Raw genomic sequence first — 19,964 nt, forward strand, 5'->3', positions numbered from 1 at the left:
GAAACTACAAAACCAAATGTGTATTTAACCCGGTAAACAACCTAGAACCTTAAGGGTATACTTCTGGATCGAGTCCGCATGAACCGGATGTCAGATAGACACACTCACGAGTACTTATAGTATTCTGAATAATCGAACAAAACAATTGAACAGTTTGTCAAAAATGAAAAATTTCAGTTTTCTTGGTTTTTAAAACAAAGAGAAAATACAACAATGTTTTATTACATTTTCAATTTATATCCGGCTGACTCATGCTGCTGTTGCTTCTCTTCGACTTGTTGCGGCATGTGGCTGGGATCTTTTGCTCACGTGCATGATGGGATGCGAAGCGATGAAGGAAGCAACCAGGTGGTGAAAGGGAGATGGTGGGAGGGTGCAAGCAAATTTGGACAGAAGAGTGAGTTCCTTTTGTGGGTAATTATAAATCTTGCAGGAATGCAGCCTGTTCTAGAGGTAGACATGCTGCTGCTTGGCTACAGTTGTTTAACAGCATACTAACTTGCAGTACTATCGAAATCTCAGTACTTGTAGTGCAGTCTAATTTGTTATTGTTATATACAGTGTGTCCCAAAAATATATACACGTTTTAGCAGCTGATAAGTCAATTATTTATTCTTTCTTTATAGACTGAATCCGTTAAATGTGTGATTGCAACAAGACTTGACTTTGAAGAAAGGACATTTTTCATAAAATGCTTTTTAACCTTATTTATTCTTAGTAAATTAACATGGTGGTTGACCATGACATGTGGATTCTCAGGTCCCTAGTAGGTGCAATTGTGACTGTTAATTGAAGCATTCAATTTGAATCGGGCCTTATCACGGCACTAACTCTTTATGGTCGTTCTTACATTAGTCAGAGTATGACTCGCAATTCTATACTCTCTGGTCTGGATCATCAAAATTAAGATAATTGACTAATCTTGGAATGCAACTTCTGATGCAGTGATTTTTTTTTTTCAATGCCTACCTCGAGACTAACTTTCCGCGTAGACTTTCTTGGACTTCGTTACAACATTTCCAGTAATCTTTCTTCTTTTGTGTAGCTTGTCAAAGTACTTGGTCTTCTGGAACGCTTCTTTATGAACATCCTGATCAGTTTTATCAGCTTCAAAGTTATCTCTAATTTTAGTGAGGGTCACTCATGTTGGTAGCTCTTCGTAAATCTCCCTCCTAAATTGTCTTTGCACTTATACTGTGTTTTCGTATAGTCCAGTAGCATTTTAGAATACACTTTCTTCTTCAAAGCCAAGTCTGGCAGCCATCACTCGGTTCAATGGGTTCAGTCTGTAAAGAAAGAGTAAATAATTCAGTTATCAGCTGCTAAAATGTGTATACAATTGTTAAGGACGCCTTGTATTTATGTATAGAAAATTAACTATTTTGTGTTGTTTTATTCTTTGCTGCATGTTTTTGTCCCATGGTTGGTTGGTTAGTTTGATCCCTTAACCACTAGAGTCTTAGGGGCACCATTTCCTGTGGGTTGTCTTGGGCAATTACAGCCGGTCAGCGCTAGTCCCTCTCCAGGCCAACATGTTTCCACCCAATCTCGGACCGGGGACCTTTCCCGTTAGGCGATTGTGCTAACCACTGCACTAGCAGGTAAACCTTGTCTTATCATTAGGTAAAGAAGTAAATAGCCCTTCAAGGGAAATACCTTCAAGTAAAAAATGTTCTTAATAGAAATTATGAAAACATCGACGAAAGTGCCACTTATACTCTGACAATATCTTTATAGTCCTGATTTAAAGTCTTGAATAAAGTAAGTGTGCTTGAACCCACTTCTGAGTTTTAACAAGCTGGTGTCAGTTGTAAGCTCCTCAAGATGTGCCCTAGTTGTGTCTGTGTTAATACAAAATAAAGGTTACAGTGTAATTCCATCCTACGTTGTGTTGTGTCACTGTGTTATACAGTAAAGATGTAAGGCACCTGGATTTGAAGTGGTCGGGTTCAGCGATTCCCAAAACAAAGTTAAACATCTGGCTTGTTTGGAGCAGGCTGACTTGATTCAAAGCTAACTGCTTTTTAAGGATAGTATTGGCCTTTATGATGTGTTAATTCTCCAGGTTTCAAACAACAATATCCAGCTGATTGCTACATGCTGGGCCATGTGGGCATACGGTAGATGGTGCTATGTCCTGCCACGCCCTTTGGCAGTGCTTTACTTACAATCTGGCGATCCTACTCCCAAAATGGACATTGAAATATTCAAGATTATCGAAATTCAATGGGAGACTTCTTTTGCCCAAATGAACAGTTGCTTCTTAAGAATTCTGTATAATATGGATTTGGTGATAGGAAAGCTTATTTTAGCCTGTAGAATGTAAAAGCAACATCAGGCTCCTTGGTCAAACAAGACAACCCTGTTCATGAATATACTGAGGGATTAAATTCAAAGGTTTTCAGTTTCAGTGATGCTGCCATGATTCTTGATGGCAGATCATGCCATTAATAGTAATTTGAGTCTCATTTAGACAATTTTCCTTTTTGAGCAAGACACAAGTATCCTCAAACAATTACGTTTTTGAAAAAAAATCCACTTTAGCCAGTGGTAAAAATAAAACTCAACAAATATTACATGCGAATTAAAGGTACAAAGATTTTGAAGAGAATATTGAAATATGTAATAATAATAAATATCATGTTCAATTGATTTGACTTGGCATGTAAGTAAATACCTTTTGAAATATTTTATACATTGTTGAATTACGTTTTAGTTTTTTAAAAAAAATCCCCTTATCCATATGTTTGGATTGATGATTAAATTTAATGAAGTTGTGGAATGCACATTTTTGGCTTGAAGCTTTATGAAAAGAATGGCTGTATGAAATTAGCCAAACAAAAAGCTCTTTGCTTCAAAAATAAAACTGCCCCTTTGCATTTTATCTGATGAAGGGTGTCCGTTTTGTTAAATTCTTGATTGAGATTTTATTCAATTCCAGCAAGGCTTGATTTGATATGTGTTTAACTGGTATTACTTGGTTCTGAAGTTGAATACACCTCCAATCTTTTCATAAAGAGGCGTGCGCTAACTTAAGCACCCATAGATTTATGTTTATTTTTAAAAATATTTTTTCTCTGATAATAATAATGACTATTTTCGCCTGAGTTTGACAGTTCACATATACTTATATTACAATAGCCTCTCATTTGAACTAGGGTGTGTGGATTGTTTTTAGTTTTGCAATTTCATGTCCCTGAATTGCCACTGTATCTCTTATCCAGAGTGATAGTCTAACGTTCATTGTCAAGGACAAATAAACAGCACATGGGACACATGAAGACTCTAGCAAGACTAGAAAAACCACAGCCTGTGTTTGTCCTACGTGAAGGAGGAATAGTCCAACACTTGAATTTGTTTACTGTGGCTGCATTTTTATGAATCTCACGCTAGGTGATATTGTGGAGGTGCTAGGAAATGACTCTTTGTGCTTTTAAGATTTTTACCATTTTGTTTGGCTTGCCTGTAAAAACCTTTCCACTAGGTCTACAATAAAAGGATATAATCAATTTCCTGTGTTTGACAGTTTTATTCTTAGTGTGTGCTTCGTTTTTCAAATGTGTTTGCAAGGCTGATACTTTGGGCTTTTAAGTGTAACCGTGGAAATGGTAGCATGAGTCAACTCCTTGAGAGTGAACTGCAGGGTAAGTCACTGGGTGGTCCTTTTGCCACATCCTACTATGGAGGAACTACTATTTTTCCTCTTTGCAGAAAATAATCGGGGAGTTTGTGGCGTTCAACACAACAAAAGAACCAGGCCCTCTTTCCATAGGGACTGTCTTTTCCCTTTTTGGATGCAGTGCACACAGAGTAGACCGGTCTTAGTCATACCCGAATGACTGTAATTTAGGGTAGCAAAACACAGGGCACAGCTATCTGGCGATTTTGTTTCAAAATGATGTATGCATTGTCATCTCAAAGGGCTTTCTCCATGATGCTGTCTCCACTCTGTCCTAGTTGAAGACATAAAAATAAGCAATTTCTGAACCCCCTCAACAATTTTTGTGTTCATATTTATGTGAATATTTTCTTTAACCAGGGACCGGAAGACTATTTAAATTTTATGGCAGTTATAGGTATATTCCCGCACATGTTCCCACAATTACCCGCACAGATTTTGGTGAGAGAGCTAAAACATCAATTTTCCCAAAATGTTCCTTATGTTGCAACCAAAATAGTTATTTCTCATACGTACACTTCAAGTCTGCTTTGACTTACAGAGCTTATTCGGAAATGTTTCTTTTGTGTGTGATTCTTACTGAAGGATATACTCATTGCCTCCAATATCCTGTTTAGTATGCTGAAATTAGTTTCAGGGGGGAAGACACGCATTGCTGACAAGCATGAGCCAACAACGATTGAGTAACAGATCTTTACAAATAAAGCCAAGATTACCAATTCTTTAATAATTAACCCTTCACAGGTTTTCCCTGATTTTCTTACTATAGTTTTTGAAGCGCATTTTTACTTTTATCCTGGGAGATAAAATGTCCATTTAAAGTATGCAGACAGAAAACGCCTAGTAGTGAGTGATGCACATTTCTTAGGGGGAGTAGTAGTTTAGCAAGGTGAAGTAAGGAGGAGAAGGGAGGGTGATGAGCTCATGGACAAAGATGAAACAGCGGACTTGATTGAGAAGAAGATGAAAAGACCTCTGATATAATCCCTGATGGACGCCAGGGATTGTTTATTTTCCTTCTTGAGGCCTGGAAGATTGTAGTTGTGTCTGTGTGTCCTAACCATGTGTGTGCACTGTGGGGTGCGGCTTTGTGAGTTATGACTCCGTGTTGTGGAATGAAGGGAGCGGTGCCAGGTCTTTCTCTGCAGAACTGTGAAGTTTGGTCTCGAGGCTTGAGGGGACTGAGTTTGACTGCCATGTGGCCGGCCCTGTGAGTCGTGTTAGAGTAGCACAAACATAACACATACATACATACATACATATGCACCCAGGGCTTCTTTGTTTAATGTTGATAACCATCGGTGTCACTTAGCATATACAATGAGGCTTTAAATCCTATGGTACAGACTTTCTGGAACAGTGCAAATACATTGCTGAAGAATCCATCGCTTTTGTGTGTATTCCAGGGTTCAAATCCAACAAGTGACGGTATGACCAACCGAGACTCGCTGGGCTTCGGGGATCTGATTCCGCATGATGTGGTTGAGATCTTTGCCCATGAGAAGCATAAAAAGGGGAGGAAAAAACGCAGTCACTCCCTGGGACGAGCCTTGGGTTGGCTAAAGGGCAAGAAAAGGAAGGATCTCGGCACCACTGGGCAGAACCTTGGGCTCGGCCCAGCCTTGGACTTGGCTTTGGACGGACACGTGGCTACGCATCTCAGCAGCAACAAGGGAGGACACAAGTCGGGGAAACAGACCCAGGCCCAAGGAAACAGTCACGGTAAGAACCACTTACATCTGCCTTCACTTTCTCTTTGCTAACTGCAAACATAGTTGTCAAACACTAACATGCAACAGCTGTTAAGAGTTTCTCATGAAAGCACCAAGCAGAGCGCTAATTTTGATACTATCAATTTGATTCCATTCCGGACAAATTTGAGGGCTAAGCTTACAAGATAGCAAACAAACCACCACAGTATACTGGTTATACGTTTTTCCCTATTACCTGGGCTTTAACTGATGACTAAAAAAACAGAACAATCGGAATTTGTACTCCTTTAAAAAAGTGATCAGATCAGAAGCCAAAAAATCTTGGTTGTGAAATCCCTAAGGGTCATTTATGCCTCAGTTTTGCAAGTTTCACTCTGTAATCGATCTTAAGTTACATTTTGTCTGTTAAGGCATGTCTCCAAGCCTAAGGAAAGGTGAAACACAAACGTTCCTTTGAGTAATGAAGATGTTCTGATACTGTTTTTTTCATAGACTGTTACCTGTACTGAGTATTTGACTCTTGTGTCCTCAGTCATTCTAATAGCAAGTATGATTCTCCCCAGTACTTCTGATGTCACACTGCCTTCACTGGCAAAATGAAAGCAATAATGGACGGCAAGAAGCACTTGTGTGCACGGCAGTTGAATACAATGTTGAGTTGAAACAAATCCCAATAACCACCAGAAAAGAATAGAACCACAACTTTATGCGATAGTGATTTATTGCTGTGCCAACCGGCAAGGTTCTTAGCCCGTTTTAAATTGTTATCGCATCCATTTTGATGAAGACAGAAGACTGCCATATTTATCAGCAATAACATGGAGGGACTCGCGGCCCTCAAATTATTCCAGGATTTGCAGCAAGCATTTTTTACATGGTAGATTTGACGTATTTCTGGTCAATTTTATATTAAGTAGATACAGGTATTGTGGCTAACTTCGACCCCCCCAACAGAAGTGTTTCACACTCCTTAACGTGAGCGCACACTCGCTTTTTCCTAGCGCTGCGTTTTTGACAGAACGAGTGTCAAGATCATTGTCTGTATACTGTGTTTATTAGGGATTGGCGTGATTAAACAAAAAAATAGTGAGCGTTTGCGTGATCTACTAAAATTAAATAAGATAAAAGATAACGTTAGTATCTTACCTTTGCAAATTGAGGCGGCTTCCCCTGTCAATGAGCATCAAATACCGGCAACACAGCTATAAATAACTGGTAAGCTTCCAGACTTTTATAAGCTTTTATATCAGCACCGGTGTATGGGGATACTTCATTTAAAATATCGTGGTACAGATGGTGTGAAATGAAGTCAGGTAGACTGTATGATTTGTTTATATGTGTGAATGTGTCGGGATGAAAACTGTACAGGTCGGTAATTAGCATTGCTAATGCTATCCACAGTTTATCTAAATAGTGCCTTTTGTGCTTTTTGACAAGGTGAGCCACCTTATCTGACAGCTGGTTAATATGTGTTTGACTAGTCATTGCCAATGGTGTTGAAAAGTATAGCTATTTTATTGTTGTCTACTGTTTACTGGCCTCGTCCACTGTTTACTATGGTTTACTACCATCCATCATGGTGTCGTCATGTGGTTAGGTCACATGTGTAAAACAGGTCAATAAAATCCCCCTCCTAAAACTCTAGAAAAACCATATCATTTTAAACAAAGTAAGTGAAGACAATATTATTTTATGTCTTCCCACTAGTTTAAACTTATTATTGTGGTTATTATTGCTTTATCCATTATGAAGTATGGAGCAAAACTTACCCGGTTAATCCATCTCAGGGGTTGCCATTCTCCTACATTGTCCCCAGTGAAAATAACAGAACCACAATACAGGCCTCAAAAAGGCCTAGTCATTACTCTGTTTTAGAAGACTAGGTAGCCATAATTGGTTGTTACTAAGGTTTAAGTATGTAATTTCCAATGGGCAGGCAGTAACATAATAGCCCATGAAATAAATAAAATCAGGGGCTTTCGTATTTTTAACTCTTCCCCTAAAGATAAAATACATACACATATTTTTTTTTATTTTTTACATGGGACAGATATAGCAAAAATGACATCATCGTTATAGGTTTGATCAATAAAAAAAAAAAATCCACCAATCACGAGTCACTTGGAGCCACGGTCTTAAATTTGTGAGTCAACACTATTTTTATCTTTATTATATAAAAATCATCATATTTTTACTAGAGTTTTACAATCTTACAAAAAATAACTACACATATCATTAATAATTGTTGCACATTGTTTGTGTGTTTTTCTTTATTTTATTTGTAATATGCCGCAAAGAAAATTATCTGCATGGCGGAACATTTTGCAAATTCTTAGTATCATTTTTCCTATTTAGCGTTTTTAACCAAACTATTTTATTGATACAATTTTTTTATTAAATTAAACCAATATTTTTCCCATTTTTTTTAGCTTGGTAAGCATATCATTTTAAATAAAAAGATTGTTAAATATGGTGGATAATTGTGCACATTTTGACATTTTTTTTCAGATCTTAGTAATAATTCTTAAAATGAGAAAAAACATCTCCCAAATGCCATATCAAATTACCATTATCCTATTAGGGATTTTCTTTTCTCGTTTTACTGTCCAAATGAGAGAAACGTGTAATAAAATGCCAAGATAATCTGAAATAAAAACAAATCTGTAGGGCCAGACGTTATCGGTTAGCGAAAAAGTAATCTTGCACCACTTCAAAATTTTTGATAACTCACTAGAACTTTAATACACCTGTAGTGGGATTTTGTTAAACCTTGAATGCATTACCAGATCTAGTTTTAAATACCGTATCTTTGTATTGCATCAAATAAGAAGGCTATGTTTAAACCTAAATATTAATTGTTACTCTATTGTTTTGACACAAAGCAATACTTGTCATCAGAAGTTACGTCAACCTAAAATGTTGCAATTCTAAACATGGTGTTCCACAACATTTCCGGCAAGTTGATGGAAACCAGAGTAATATGTTTCTCCTCACCCCCAGGCATACATACATGTTTGTTCACTAAAGACTGTTTGAATAGACTGGCTTCCCAGTCACCCGCTGACCTTTAGATTTTCTTTCTTTGTTGTTGTCCTCTTCTGTGATAAAATCACTGACTTGCCTGGGCCCTGTGTTACAAACACCAAGTCCTGCACTGAGACTCTGTGAATCTTGTCTTTCAGACATGAGGTCACACTTGCATAGCCGTTTGAGGGCGGTTTAGCACGCACGCTTTGAATGGCAAAAAAAAAAGTGTTCACACTCACCTGCAGAAAGTGACTTTTTCCCAGAGTTGTGCTCAGCAGATCTTGTCTGAGCTTGCACATACCTGCTACTCAACCTCAAACCAGTTTTCCCTTTGCTGTCTGAACAACAAGTTTTAAACTGTGCATTCTTTTAGTTTGGATGGCAGCAAAATCGCAGTCTTTGCTAAATTGAACACGGTAAATACCCAAATGTCTTGGTCACAGGTACAATCAACAGAAACATCAGCCCACAAGCAGAACATTTTGCTAACGAAGCAACTCTTGGAAAATCATGAAAGTACTGCTTGTTTTGGGGCTGTTCGACCACGGTGTTCTAGCAGCAAGGACTTTTGATTCTTGTCACTTGCATTATTTACTTTCCGGGTAAGGGAGGGAGGGTCAGGCTGCTACACTTATTTCTACTTTTCACAGTGAAACTTGAGTGGAAAAGGTGTTGGAAGAATTCCACTCGGCTAAAAATAATGTTGGCTCGCACAGACGTTTTATTTCCACAACTGTTAAACAAGAACATATGTCCAGATGTAATACTTGGAATACACGTCTCTTTTCTACTTAAAGGCTCACTGGCCATAACATATTGTCACCACGTGTTATATAACATGTCATTATTTTGTATAGAAGTTATCTTTGTAAAGGTCAGTAAGAGAATTGTAGAATCTGTTTCTAGAGTTGAACCTTATAAAGTGTCTGGTGAGTGCAGAAAGCACGTTGCACAACTTTGGTTGTACATAGTGCTGTTACATGTGATTCATTGTGGTCAGCACAGGAAAAAAAATGAGAGTTTTGCAAGAGAAAGTACACTATGCTGGAGATACGTAGATATAGTTCTGTAAAGCTGGTGTGTATGTTGACCACACAACCTGGACCTTGTTCATTCTGTTGTCTGCACAATACTGGCAAAACGGAACATAAATGAAGTATGTACGGTTGATCTTTGAATTGGTTGATTTCTGAATTTGTATACCTCATTGTGTTTGAGGATCCGGCGCCTTGATAATGAACTGAGTACTTTAGATGGAATAAGATCTTTGATTTTTGCAATCCGGAGATGGAATAAGAGCTTGCTCTGTCCACTCCACGCATCGGCCCGGTATTGCAGTACCTCCGGGGATGGTGCATTCGCAATGATCGCAGCAAGGCTTTAGGGCTAGGACCTTAGCTTGGCCTTTTGGCTGAGAGTAAGTGTCCCGGCTCCTAGGCTTTGTAGCATATTATGAACTGACCGATAACGAAAAATGGATAATGAATAACGAAGATAGAACAATAACCCTTAAAACCCCCCCACATGAACATAAGAGGACTTTGTTTTACTCTTTCAAGTACAAAGCCATACTGTCAGATGCTAGGGATGTTCGATATCAACGCAACTACTACATAATATATATATTGATTAGCTTAAATGGGGGGAGCACAGCAGCGTAATGTTTAGCGCGTGTGGGGCACAGTTCTGAGTTCATGTTATCAAACCTTACTGTGTGGAGTTATCATGTTCTCCCCAAGCTTGCGTGGGTTTCCTCCGGGCACTCCTGTTTCCTCCCACATTCCAAAAATATGCTTGTCAGGTTAATTGGCAGGTCCAAATTGTCCCCTCGGTGTGAATGAATTGTCTGTCTCTGTGTGCCCTGTGACTGGCTGGCAACCAGTTCAGGTTGTCCCCTGCCCACTGCCTGAAGATAGCTGGGATTGGCTCCAGCACCCCTGCGACCCTAATGTGGATAAGCGGTGTAGATAATGGGTGGATAGTTTAAATGGACTGCAGCCTAAAATGAAGAAATGAATCATAATTTTCAAATTCGTAGTTCCCGAAAGTAGCGGCAAGAGGAAGGATAGTGCTGATACCTTTAAAAAATAAATCTGTCAATACAAAAAGCTAGCACCTCCTACATCCAACACTATTCGTTGTGTAATTACTTTTGTCGTTGTGCTGATTTGAAAACAACTGTTTTGGACTACATGTTAAATAGATTCAACTGTTTCAGGGTCAAAATTTTGGCAGTGTACAATCCATTTTAATTCAAGCATTTTTATTCTTTACTTTCATTTAAGTCTTCATTATTAAATAAATGTGCAATTAAAAGACTACAAAAACAGAAACTTTCGAATTAAGCATTTTTTATTTTAAATTCAGATATAGTGCAAATGATTTAAAGATGGAACATTTTAAGGTCAAACTACCTAATATGAGTTAGTGGAATTCTGATTTGATTCGTTACGATATAGCACAAAGAGGATAATGTGAATGTAGAGACACCTGGCTACTTTGCACTTCGGTTATCGCTGGTTCATGACTTGGCAGGTTTTCATGTTGCATTGTGCTATGTATTTTGATTGGCTAAATAGAGGAATATGCTTTATATTGACAACAAAGTTGGACCTCTCCACTCACTAAACCTGCTCAGGAGCCACGTGCTGGTCTTTTGCACTCCCTGGCACTTTTTCAAAAGTGTTTTATGATGAAAATATACTTCTTCTGTAAGACAGACCCGGAAGGTAAATGCAGTTTTCCGCAGCAAAGTATCATGTAAATTGGATAAGGGCCTAATTTATAAAGTTGTGCAATAAAAAATCAAAACTATTTTTAAAATTATAATTTGACATTAAGAAAGTTATTTGTAAAAAAACAAAACACTTTTAAAGTAAATTATTTGTATTTGTTAAAAATACTTGAGCCTGTGAATTAGGTTTGTTCTTGAGTAAAAAACACACCTAGGGACAATTGGGACCGGCCAAATAACCTGACAAGCATGTTTTTGGAATGCGGGAGGAAACTGGAGTGCCCTGAGGAAACCCACGCGAGCACAAGGAGAACATGCAAACTCCACACAGGAAGGTTTGATCTCATGACCTCAGAACTGTGCTACCCACTGCACTGTCGTGCTGCTACCCAGTTTAAAATATATTTGCCGATTTAATTGATAAAAAAGCCAATACCGATATCCATCAAATGTCCAAATATCATGCTGATAATCGTACTGACCAATAATCAGTCGACCTCAAGAATGAACATCTCTAATAAATATTAGAAAGAAAATGGCCTGGAAAGGGATGGGTGCCGCCAGGTTGTACTTGGCTGTACAGGAAATATAGCCGATATGGTAAAACATTTTTTTGCTTTCCTCTTCATTAATGGGTGCACTTTGATCCATGTTTTGTACATTTTAAAGTGAAGAATATATTTGTTTTTTGCTGGATGCACCTTCATTCTTTTGACAAGAATTAATTGTTTGATTAGTTTTTTGTTCTGTGGTTCTTTTTGGAGTTAAACCCTTACAAATTATGGCTCGTCGAGAGAGAATGGGGAAAATGTCTAACTTTTTTATGTACAGTGCATCCGGAAAGTATTCACAGCGCTTCACTTTTTCCACATTTTGTTATGTTACAGCCTCATTCCAAATTGTATTAATTTAATCTCTTATCTCAAAATTCTACACAAAATACTCCATTATGACAATGTGAAAAAGTTTTTTTTTTTACTTTTTTTGAATTTATTAAAAATAGAAAACTAAGAAATCACATTTACATAAGTATTCACAGCCTTTGCTTAATACTTTGTTGATCCACCTTTGGCAGCAAATACAGCCTCAAGTCTTTTTGAAAATGATCCCACAAGTTTAGCACCCCTATCATTAGGCAGTTTTGCCCATTTTTCTTTGCAATAAGTTTCAAGCTCAATTAGGTTGGATGGGAGATGTTTGTGCACAGCCGTTTTCAGATCTCTCCAGAGATGTTCGATCGGATTCAAGTCTGTACTCTGGCTGGGCCACTCCAGGACATTCACGGAGTGGTTCTGAAGCCAATCTTTTGAGATCTTGGCTGTGTGCTTTCGGTCGTTGTCCTGCTGAAAGATGAACCTTCGCCCCAGCCTGAGTTTAAGAGCGCTCCGGAGCAGGTTTTCTATATATTGCTGCATTCATTTGTCCTTCTATCTCACTAGTCTGCCAGTTCCTGCTGCTGAAAAACATCCCCACAGCATGATGCTGCCACCACCATGCTTCACTGTAGGGATGGTATTGGCCTGGTGATGAGCGGTGCCTGGTTTCCTCCAAACATGGCGCCTGGCATTCACACCAAAGAGTTCAATCTTTGTCTCATCAGACCAGAGAATTTTGTTTCTCATGGTCTGAGAGTCATTCAGGTGCTTTTTGGCAAATTCCAGACGAGCTTCCATGTTCCTTTTACTAAGGAGTGACTTTCGTCTGGCCACTCTACCATACAGGCCTGATTGGTGGATTGCGGCAGAGATGGTTGTCCTTCTGGAAGGCTCTCCTCTCTCCACAGAGGAACGCTGGAGCTCTCTGACTAAGGCCCTTCTTCCCCGATCGCTCAGTTTAGAACGCCGGCCAGCTCTAGGAAGAGTCCTGGTGGTTCCAAATGTCTTCCATTTACGAATAATGGAGGCCACTGTGCTCATTGGGACCTTCAAAGCAGTAGAAATTTTTCTGTATCCTTCCCCAGATTTGTGCCTCAAGACAATGCTGTCTCGCAGATCTACAGACAGTTCTTTTGACTTCATGCTTGGTGTTTGTGTTCTGACATCCACACTCAACTGTGGGACCTTATATAGACAGCTGTGTATCTTTCCAAATCATGTCCAGTCAACTGAATTTACTGCAGGTGGACTCCAATTAAGCTGTAGAAAGATCTCAAGGATGATCAGTGGAAAAAAGATGCACCTGAGCTCAATTTTGAGCTTCGTGGCAAAGGCTGTGAATACTTATGTAAATGTGATTTTCTTAGTTTTCTATTTTTAATAAATTCAAAAAAAGTAAAAAAAAAAAACTTTTTGGGAGTATTTTGTGTAGAATGTTGAGATAAGAGATTAGATTAATACAATTTGGAATGAGGCTGTAACATAACAAAATGTGGAAAAAGTGAAGCGCTGTGAATACTTTCTGGATGCACTGTATATATTCTAACTGCAGATTATTCAACAATTATTACTCAATAGCATTATCATATGATTTGTCATATTTTGTTAAATTTTACTGCTCATATAACTGAAAATGTACTAGTGCAACCTTTTACTAAGTAACAATAAGTTAAATTTATGATCCTTGCTCTGTTCAGCCTGTCAACATGCCTCTGTGGAGTGAAACCCTTAGCAATGAGCAGTTTGTGTACAAACGGTTGCTATTAGCGGCAAGCATAGCAAACTCTCCTCAGTGTGCGTATGTGTGCGTTGTGTGTGTCAGTACTAAACTTCAGGAGCAGGGAGCACTGGAGTGTAACACACCGGCACAGAATTAGATCCCTCCACAATGTCGAGTCTACATGAGCGGCCCGTGATGCTGATGAGTAGCGAAGCCAGAAAGGGGCCTCCCGCTCACTCAATGCCTGGCCCAAAGCCAGTTCATTAAAAAGCTATGCCAGCACTGTTACATTGACGGAGGAACAAGAGGTTTTGTTTTTCCTGAACTCTCACCCTTACTCCTCTTTGAGAAGGTGGCACCCGCAAAGGATAACATTGTATTGACACCAGAGAATCACTTCAGTTACTGTAGTGCTTCTCCATTATTTTCTATCATGCCCCCTCTAAGAAGAAAATCTCTTGCCCCTCAACGACCCCACCCATGCAACTATAAATATTAGTTGTCTATAAAATTGATTTAAGTACACGTCTATCACTATCATTTTTAACGTATAAGAGAATAAAAAAGACATATGAACTTATAGCTTTATTAACTGTCACCAAAAATATTTTAAGTTCATCTAAAATTCAAAAATCTGTAGTATTAGCAAAGTGCAGATCTTAAATGTAAAAAAACAAAAACACTTCACCAGGAATAGTGCCGATTCCCACTAACGTAGAGAAGGTGCAATTTCACTTATTCTAGGACAGTAAAAATGTTTGAAGATGAACCACCCCACCGCCTCCCCCCCTTGATAAACATTCTGTTCTCTCTGTTCTCTAACACTAATATTTGGTACCGTGAACAAAAATAGTGTGATAATGACACAAAATCCACTGCCTTTTCATTGGTTATCTGTATCACTGGCGGTCGAGTGCTTAGGTTGCAGGCTTTGATGCTAGGTCCTTAGCTTGGCCTGTGCATTCGCAATGATCGTAGCAAGGCTTTAGGGCTAGGACCTTAGCTTGGCCTTTTGGCTGAGAGTAAGTGTCCCGGCTCCTAGGCTTTGTAGCGTATTATGAACTGACCGATAACGGATAATGGATAATGAATAATGAAGACAGAACAATAACCCTTAAAAACCCCAAACCCCCTCTCACTTTCACTTTACCTCCAGAAACCTTGTTAGAATATGATATGGTGAAATTGTGAATGTGTTTAATTGCTGTTAAAAGTGTTGATAAAAATTGTTCAAACCTCATATTGTTAGAATATGATATAATTAAATTGTGGATGTGTTTAATTGCTGTTAAAAGTGTCAATAAAATTCAAACCAAAAACCTCTCACTGCCCCGACCCGGGTTTGACTTCCGTTGTATACAATGTTTTGCGATTTTGCTCAGCTATAGTTGTCATTTGATCAATCTTTGCTCAACTACAGTCTACCACAAAACCTCATGTGGTAACACACACAAATAAATATTGTATGCATCCTAATTTTACCAAGCTTTTGCGGTAAATAAGGCCCAACGGGTTAGCGCACTTTCAAATTTCTGGCCAATTTGCGGTAGTCCGAAAAAATAAAATACTCGTAATGCAAATGTACTGTATATTACTTGATTTCATTTTGTATATTGAAACTGGCACTGCATTGACGGACGGGTATTCTTTGCAAAAGGACACATTTATATACAATTCCACATATTTTACCAATTACTTAGAACTGTCATGTCAAACAAGTAGCCCTTCATGAATTGATAGCTCTTGCTTTCGTAACAGTTTGAAACTCCGGATCTAGATGAAGAATCCAAAGTTTGGCTGAACCTTCACATTGTTTTTTTTTTTTTCGAAATGTATTTTTTTGTGAACAAGACTGTTGGAGTTTGACCAGCACAGTGGCTTGGTTGTACTGATAACCTTTTGGATGTTCTCTATCTGTATTGTCTTTTTTGGCAACAAACTTTTGTGCGTACTTCAACTAGAATAAAGGGCTCTAGGGTGTAGTTCCTCAGTTTATTTATTTTTACCCAAAGTGGCACTAATGAATAGTTGAGAGCAGTGATCATGTTAATTACATAATTGGCCAAGTCTTTTGTGAAACTACCATCATTTTTGGTAGTGTTTATTTTTTAATGCAAAGTAGCAGTCAATTTGGTACAGACGCTACAAAAAGTCCCATTTACTAAACTGAGTAAATTAATCATCCTTCCAAGTCTTCATTTTGACCACTATTTTTCATTATTTTTTATCTCATCTCATCTCATTAGCCGTACCGCTTATCCTCATTAGGGTCGCGGGGGGGGGGCTGGAGCCCATCCCAGCCATCTCCGGGCAGTGGGCAGGGGACACCCTGAACTGGTTGCCAGCCAATCGCAGGGCACACAGGGACAGACAACTCATTCGCTCATTCACACCTAGGGACAATTTGGACCGGCCAATTCACCTGAAATGCATGTTTTATATAATATAAAAAAATATTTTTTAAAACAACTACAATTAAGATGTATTCACAATTATTAGAAGAGTATGCTAATTCACTATATATATATATATATATATATATATATATATAAATATGTTTTAACACTATATTACTTAGTGACCCAAATCATAAGAATTATGCTTAAAACTTTTTTGAAGGAACATAAAAGAAAATTTCTAAGAAAGAGAATATTACTCTGAATGGACTGAATTTCCAGCACAAAATTACCAAAAGAAAAAAATAAAACAGTGTTTCATTGTCATGGTCATGATCCTCGTCCCCTTTTCTGGACTATACTTTTTTGTCCATTAAAAGCTAAAATATCTAATAAATATGTACTGTTACTAAAAAGGAGAGTGCATCTGGTACAAGCTATTCACATTTCATCATCATTAGTCACTTTATTCAAAGTACTGAAGAAGAATGTATATGCTTGTGTTATTTGCATGTTAGACCTCACATGATTACTTTATGATAACTTGATACGTATTTAAAATCAGCAGTTTGTAATATACCTGCCTGTTATGATATATTTGATATTATGCCACTTATTGCAAAACAAATGTTTAAATTATTCTCCTTGTTCGATATTTATGCTATTGGTTACACATTCTAAGTTTCGGCCCCAAATGTTCATTTTGGTGCTTCCCTAAATATTTCTCTGAAGTATTATATCTATCTGCCTGCGGAACAAATGTTTCCTCCAATGTATTGTACGTACAAAAGATTTTGCTTGCACAAATGAATGTACATGAACAAGAATACTATTCACTTAACAATAAGACACATTGCACCTAATCTTGAGACGTAGCCATTTTAGGAATTTTTTTAATGTATATTATTCACAGTTATAATGTCCAAAATACACTAATGCAATGTAACTAAAACCTTTGATAAACACTGAGTACAATGGAACAAATCAGAGTACTGTAAACTATCCGATTAATCGCATATGCAATACATTTTTGAAATGGTAAATTGTGGACACCCTGTTTATTATAATTTACTAGTGCGTTTTCTTAACGGTAAATTATACTCAACAATTCTCAAATAAATATTTCTAAACATTGTGCTAGAGTTCAACTCTATGCATGTTTCTATTCTGTGACTCAGCAGATGATGGTTGGGGTCATAAACTTCACTCCAGATGCAGGTCAGCTTTTTCCTCTGAAGGCTCACTTTTAGATTCCGTGCATGCCTGACCTTTATAGAGATATTTGTCTGAGGTGGGTGGATTTAAGGAGCCTTTGTGTGATTGTGTGGATTGCCTTAGATGCCTAGCTTGTGCAAAGGTGTGACGTGGATGCTACTGTTGCAAGTACAGGTTTTTCTGCTCAAGTGTGGTTTTGTGTAAAAACTGTTGTGTTTTATAGCTGTGTGACAGCGAATAAGGAAATGAAACACATTGCCTTTATTTAGGGAAATGAAAGCAGTTGCTTAGAGATGGGAGAGGCACATGGTAGATACTTTGGTAAACAGAATATGATCATATTATATCCAATTTGTTTTTCAAGTTTTTATGCCAAGATTTTTAATGTATCAACATTTGTATAGGCAAGAGAGTCAAAAACGTTTTTTTTTTCTTATTATTCACAATCAAACAGAACCATTGAAATAAAATGTGTTTCCAAGCATTTGTAATGTACTCTATATAAACAAAATTGTTTTGTTCAGTGATGATTTCTGCTCACCTTACACATATGCGCATTTTTGTTAATATGCAGACATATAAAAGCCCTACTGAAGAGAGTGGCATGCTAAAAAGATATTAAAAATAATAGCAATTATCGACTGTATCCATCCCAATTTAGAATTATGATTTTGTGATCTTACAATGGCCACAAGAGGGCAGCCAATGTGGGTATCAGTATTGTCAGGAGTTACTTTTTTGAAAATAAGATTGCTTCTACTCACTCTATAGTCTCCCAAAAAATAACATAGGGATCTTTTGCATTGTTTCTATTACCATGTATCTTTTTTGTTTGTAATTGTTTATTACTCTCACTGTTGCTTGTCAGATTGTGTACAGTTTTTAAACGGTCTTGAGATTTTTGCCTTTGTGATGATGACATAATGACATGGAGAGACAGACAAAACTGGTTTGACAATGTTCTTTCATTATGGAAAGTGATCAAAAACATTTTTAGTATGCATTTGCGCAATACGCGGATTATAATGAGAGGTTCAAGATACGATCGAAAAGTTTCCCACCATGTATGGGTTTGTTGTGATAGCACTCTCTGTTGTTATAATTTTTTTAGCTTGACTGTCTACTAGGAAGTGATGCTTGAACATGACTACAGGTTTTAGTAGGTATTTATGGGGAATTTATTTTGGTTGATGAAAAGCACGATTTGGCAAGGATAGCATCTTTTACATGGCTTTATCTGAGTTTTTACTCAGTAACAGTTTCTGCTACCTTTTGTATAATTTTCTCTCTAAGCTTTCAGTGTCACTTGTAGGGATTAGCCAAAAGGACATCTGGCTGGCCTTAGTTTATGACATCACACACTGTTCATTTGCAAGATATTCTTTAGTGTGTCTCAAGTTCATGAAAGAAAAACATTTGTCAATGCAGTCTAGCAAGTATACATGGAGCCTGACAAGTGTGTGTTTTGTGTGTCAGTAACTGCAGGATGCAATGAGTGGTTGAGAGCCAAGGCACAAGATTTAATAGGTGGATGGAATCTATAGCATGGAAGATAGCTTGACATGCTAAAACAAAGGTGTGGGTTGTTTCTTCTTCCCTAAGCTGTGATCTGTCAGGGTCAGGAGCCCACTGTGATAAGCTCACAATTGTCTGATTATCCAATGACTCAGTTTTACTTAAACATGTCTCTGAACTCGTTCCATTATAGAAGACTGTGTTGAAATCCAATGTTATTGCTGTAATAATGAGATTCTGCAAAGCTGCACTTAAACATGCTTGAAATGTTTCCATCCCGCTGAATTGCTTTTACTGGAAGGCATGTCTGATGCTCATCTAAAATCGGTTGTATAGTGTTTCACTCCAGTTGTGTAGTTGCAATGTTGTTGTTACTTGTCTTCAGTCACACATACATATTTAAGCACAATGTTAAAACAAACAGAACACACCATTGTTTAGTGATGCAATGGCAGACCGGAATAAGTTCCAAATCCTTGAAAAGGCTTGTTTATACTTAGATACCGGTACTCTGAGTGTCTCAATAATGATAACATTTTAGGTACACAGTAACTTTTATATGGAATGTTAATTGACTCTTAGGTGTGCCTAATGAAAAAATCTTTGAATCATTAATACAGTCAGTTGTGCATAAATGTTTTTCTGTTGTCGTGTTAATCAAGGGCTTAAAGTGTTTGTTACCTTTGTATACCACCGTAATTCATTTTTACAGAACTGTATTAGTAATATGACACTTGTATTCCTTTAAAAAACAACAAATGCTATCCCCACCTGTCGGTAGTGGCTTTAAAAAAGTTATTTTACTGTCGCTGTATTACGCTTTGTGCTGTTTTTATCAAACAGGATCATTTTGAGGAATTTAAGGTTGGGTTTTTTTAAATAGAAGGTTAAGAATAGAGATGAAAAGTATGTATCCAGCAAACTGTCGGTTAAATTGAATTATTGTGGGTGTTCGAAACTTTTTTTAAGACTGTTACTTTAAAATTGAGTAGTCATTGATATAGATTTACTACACGCTGATAACATTAGTGGATGAAATTCCCTTTGCTCCGTTACTTTTAGGGAAATGCCTTTAAATCCCAATAAAATAT

The 19,964-nt window shown here is 37.7% G+C and overlaps 1 protein-coding gene and 1 pseudogene across 2 annotated transcripts in view; both read left to right on the forward strand.

Annotated features, from left to right (window-relative positions):
- The window catches only part of LOC148351578 (uncharacterized), a 41,816-nt gene that overhangs the window by 9,058 nt on the left and 12,794 nt on the right, over positions 1-19,964 (forward strand). For both annotated transcript variants that reach the window (XM_088354164.1, XM_088354163.1), the window contains exon 2: positions 5,086-5,401. In XM_088354164.1, coding sequence (XP_088210290.1) covers positions 5,110-5,401 — 292 coding nt within the window. In that variant the 5' untranslated portion in view covers positions 5,086-5,109. The remainder of the gene's footprint in view (positions 1-5,085; positions 5,402-19,964) is intronic.
- LOC148351579 (U2 spliceosomal RNA) lies at positions 9,618-9,781 on the forward strand (annotated as a pseudogene).

Source organism: Urocampus carinirostris, chromosome 15, assembly GCF_059441175.1.
Source record: "Urocampus carinirostris isolate Australia breed hairy pipefish chromosome 15, RoL_Ucar_1.0, whole genome shotgun sequence".
NCBI classification, from domain to species: domain Eukaryota; kingdom Metazoa; phylum Chordata; class Actinopteri; order Syngnathiformes; family Syngnathidae; genus Urocampus; species Urocampus carinirostris.